This window comes from Cyphomyrmex costatus, unplaced genomic scaffold (genome assembly GCF_001594065.2).
Source record: "Cyphomyrmex costatus isolate MS0001 unplaced genomic scaffold, Ccosl1.0 scaffold279, whole genome shotgun sequence".
Classification (NCBI taxonomy): Eukaryota; Metazoa; Arthropoda; class Insecta; order Hymenoptera; family Formicidae; genus Cyphomyrmex; species Cyphomyrmex costatus.
Genome location: NW_017276899.1, coordinates 88,885 through 93,341, shown reverse-complemented (window position 1 = coordinate 93,341; position 4,457 = coordinate 88,885). Strand labels below are relative to the sequence as shown.

At 36.6% G+C, this 4,457-nt stretch overlaps 1 protein-coding gene across 2 annotated transcripts in view; it reads right to left on the bottom strand.

Annotated features, from left to right (window-relative positions):
- The window catches only part of Pfrx (6-phosphofructo-2-kinase/fructose-2,6-biphosphatase), an 8,219-nt gene extending 3,972 nt beyond the window's left edge, over positions 1-4,247 (bottom strand). For both annotated transcript variants that reach the window (XM_018541187.1, XM_018541188.1), the window contains exons 1-3: positions 4,007-4,247; positions 1,018-1,445; positions 367-738 (exon numbers count right to left, since the gene is read on the bottom strand). In XM_018541187.1, the coding sequence (XP_018396689.1) occupies positions 367-738; positions 1,018-1,445; positions 4,007-4,202 (996 nt within the window). In that variant the 5' untranslated portion in view covers positions 4,203-4,247. The remainder of the gene's footprint in view (positions 1-366; positions 739-1,017; positions 1,446-4,006) is intronic.
- Between the last annotated feature and the right edge of the window lie 210 nt (positions 4,248-4,457).

Sequence of the window (4,457 nt, the reverse complement as noted above, 5' to 3'; positions counted from 1 at the left end):
GTTTTTTGGTATCTCTACCTTAATACTTTTATATGCAAAATAATTAGAGGAATCACGTTATCTAAAACAAATTACATAATTCCATTTAAAGAAGTGGAGGTGACCTTCATATCTTTTTAGCGCCTCCACCAAAAAAACAATTATTGACATCACATTATGTGCTCCTCGAAACCAAGCAACTTTTGTTTGATACTTTTTCTTCTATTGTCAAAAACAAGCGAGTTATTCAGGTGACCTGTTTTAAATACCTCTCCCTGTATAAGTAAATATATACAACAGATACATATGTATAATTAATAAATCGATATAATATATATTATAAATTTATGATTGTTTATTTATTATAAAAAGATCGAGGAAGATTACCTGTATGTTTTGATTACTGATGTAATCTGCTAATGCCTTGCCATATTCATGTCCTCGCTCGCTCAAGTCTGAATCGCCGCCTATTCTGCCTTCGAGGTTCATCAGGCTCTCACCATGCCTGGTCAAGTAAATCGTGCGTGGCACAATATGAATGTTCATAAGATAGTAAACTATTCTACTTTGTATATGACCCTCGTGCTTATGGACCAGCACCTTCTCGCCGGTGTTGTATATTTTCATAAACGACAAATCGCTCTCGCGTTCCTCATCCAATGGCTGATATCGTTCCTGATAATGCTCGATTCGTAGCATAAAGTCCGCAAGCACATCCTCTTTCTTCATGTTTGCGTAATCCGGACTACTGACTTTAACCTAGATAACAGAATTGGAAACGTTTAAATAAATACTTATGTTTATCAATTATGTACATATCTATTAAATCAATTATTTAATATCAATCCACTGTAACGTAACAACCAATCGATACGTCCACACAAATATTTTCCTTACTTTTTAAAAATTTCTTCTATATTGATCTCATTAATTATTAAAAAATAATATTTAATACATTAAATTAAAATTGATATTAATTCTCATATACGAATAACTTTTTGTCCAATCGCTTTGTGTAACCATTTCTTAAGTACATACTTCCATAATGTTCTGCTCTACAATCTCTGGGTCATTGCACACCGATTCGACAAAGAATAGTTTGAAACCCATCTTGCGTACGACGATATCGCGTATCAGCTGACGTCTGTCGACCGTAGAGTTGGTAGCGTCAAAGACGGCTACTTCACCGTCACCGCTCTCCAACCACTGGCAGACGTCGTTTAAAGCGTCCTTCGCACACTGCGTGCGTATTGCCATAGCCTTTATATTATCAGGACGGAAGAACTCATGGCACTGGTAGGCCGTGGTAGCATGCCGCCTATATTCACCCAGGTTGAAAACCTTTGTGCTGATACCAATCCAATTGAGGTAACGACACAGTTTCTTGGATATGTAGGTCTTGCCGCGAGCCGGCAGACCGACCATCGCAATCACATGAGGCTTATTCACGAAATTCGCACGTTCACCTGTAAAAGAGATAAAAATATGAAAAATAAAAGGACATGTAATAGGAGCGAATATTGGACAGAAAATTATATACGCAAGAGATCATTAATCCCTCAAATGACAGAGCTATTTTTAGATACATAAATATTATCAAGCACAAATACCCATTTTGAATATATAGTCTTCTTCATTTATGTGTACTGAAGTTATTTCTATTTCATATATTTAGACTGAATTGATAAATTGTATCGACTTCAATATCAATACGATAACCCAAAATCCGATATAATATTGTAGTATTCAGATACTGTTAGTTGTAATTTCTCACTTTAAAGATTTAAAGAATTGCACTCTACAGTTTCGTACATAATTTGATCCTTGTTATCTATGTAGGTATGTATACATAGGTATATGAATGCGTCAAATTTTCAAAACCTTGTTACATCACGCTGTAAGTGGCTTAAATGTGCCACGTCTTTTAACTCTTACGAAACTAGACCTAATCATATACATCTATACGAGGCGCTTGGAAAACTATTTTTCGTCGAAATTTGGCACCTCTTGGCGTGATGATCAGATCGTATGATACGCATTCGATGTGTTTTACTAATCTTCTAATCATGAATTTTTCGAATATCTGAAATGTCGAGATATAATTTGACATAGAGATATGTATGTAGGTACTTGAAAAATGAGATAAGACACTTTGGAATTCGTCCGAGGTATACTTTCGACTTTATACTTTTCTTTAAACTTATATAACTATATCGCAATCTTGCATATCATTATTAATCATCTGTCAATAAATAATTCTACTTGAAGGATTTAGTCTCCACTTCGCATTAGCATACTCCTCCAATAAAAGTAATATTAAAATAAAATTAAAATAATAATTTTGTCAGTATTTTGTCGCGGCTCACACAAGAGAGAGAGAGAGATTATACAAATATTAATCATTTTTTATGTGCGAATAATACAAATGGATTTTTTTTAACGATGTTCATTATTCCTCCGCAGATATATTTAATGCGCTTAGCACATTATTTACTGAGTAATTTATCTAAAGTACGTAATTTATCAATGAGTTTGCTTCCTTGAAAGGCGATAATTTACATGTATCACCATGTAAAGTTGTTTATCCTCGCACGTGAAGGAAATTAAACGTAGCTAATCCCGTCGGCGAACTCGGATATTATAAGAGAGATTCTTTTTGTGTTTGGCGTTATATTTCTCGACTGTTTAATATACATACATTGCACACGTTAACTACGTTTTGCTTGTCAAAATTTTTCTCCGGGAGGACAGTGACCAAGAACAACGTTAGAATGTTACAACGATATTATTGAAATAGTCCATGTTATCTCTGGGAAGAGATAAATGCTTGGTCTTCTCTTTTGTTATCTTACAATTTTTTCCTATTAAATGCTAGTAGACATGTCAGTAAAAAAAATTGTATAATAATTGGAAAAATACAATAATTAAAACTAAAAAAACAATTAAATGAACAGGCAAATGAGAGTAAAACTGCGCGATTAATGATGTGTTAATATTGATCTATGTACTTAATAATTATATGTAAATACAATATTTATATCTACTTATTTAATATATAGATCAATGTTAGTGCGTCATTAATCATGCAGTTTTACTCTCACTTATCTGTTCAATTAATTATTTTTATATAATATTAGAATAAATTATCAGATTTAGATTTTAAATTGTAATTTGACTCTTATTCGCCCTGTTTAACGTATTAATTATTATTATATAAAAGGGTCCTTGAAATCTTCAATTTATTCGTTAATTATTTTTGTTTTAATCTCGAGAGTCAGTAATCCTACTGTCATACTTATATTAAGGGACTTATATTTTGTAATTCTTAACGACTCTAACGATATCATTGCACAGCTATTTTGCGGTATACAAAACCTGTGTAATAATATAACGATAGATATCGTTGCAGTCGTTAAAAGTTACAGAATAGGCCCCTAGTAATTAAACCTTCACAAAAATCTTCAGACGAAATCGATCATTTAATATTTGTCCCTTTTATTTGTTAAATTTATCGTTTCGGACATCAAAAAGAAAAAAATTTTTTTATATTAAGAATCCTGTTATTGAAAGAAAAAAATCAGATGAAAAAATAGGATTATCTTCTCATTTCTAAAAAATAGGTATATCTTTTAATGGTTAAATGTTGAACGGAAATTCGCGCTTGTGCGGCCTGGCGCCTGGGTCGAAGACACAAGTTTTCTCGCTCCTGCGCTTTCTGGCGACGAGGTGACGAGATCGCGCGATATTGAGACGGCAAAACCGGTGCGATGATCGTATTATTACAGGGAAGAAGACACCCGGTACATTGACCGCGAGATCGAAGACCTTGAACTTCCTCCGAAACGCAACCGCGAGCTCACGTTCCTCGCACGTGTTCGATCTTATGAGTACGTGGGGAGGAGAGGGAAAGGGTGGCGAAGGAGGAAAAAGAAAAAGGTACAGTGCTAGACACCTCGAGAGAGGGAGGGAGGGAGGGAGGGGGAGAGACAGAGAGAGAGAGAGAGAGCGCTAGCTCTCGAAATATTACCTCGGATCGGGAACGGTTTCGTCTGAATGGTATCCGACGTCGGTGGGGTGTAATGCATCTCAATTTCAGAATCGGTCATCCTAAACGTATACCTCCGTGGAGCCAATCTGTCCCGCCGTGAAGGAGAGAGACGACGTAAGACAGAAAGAGCCGGAGCGAAACTGAGGGCGAATGATGGAGATTCACATGCACTCATGTGCGAAGTGCGAATCACCCCAAACCAGACACACTATGCGAACTACGCGCACTGACCGACGAGGACTAGGAGCGAGCCGAACGAGCACGAACGACGAATGGTCCGGAGATAGCCGCCGCCGCCGGCTATCATACGTCACCTATCAGAGTGGCGAATGGTGGCGAAACCGCGACTCGCGAGACTGGTGTAGCGGGGAGAGGTGCTCGGCTCGGTCAGCTCCGGACCGGGTTAGTTAGGTTTGCGTCTGCGATAAAC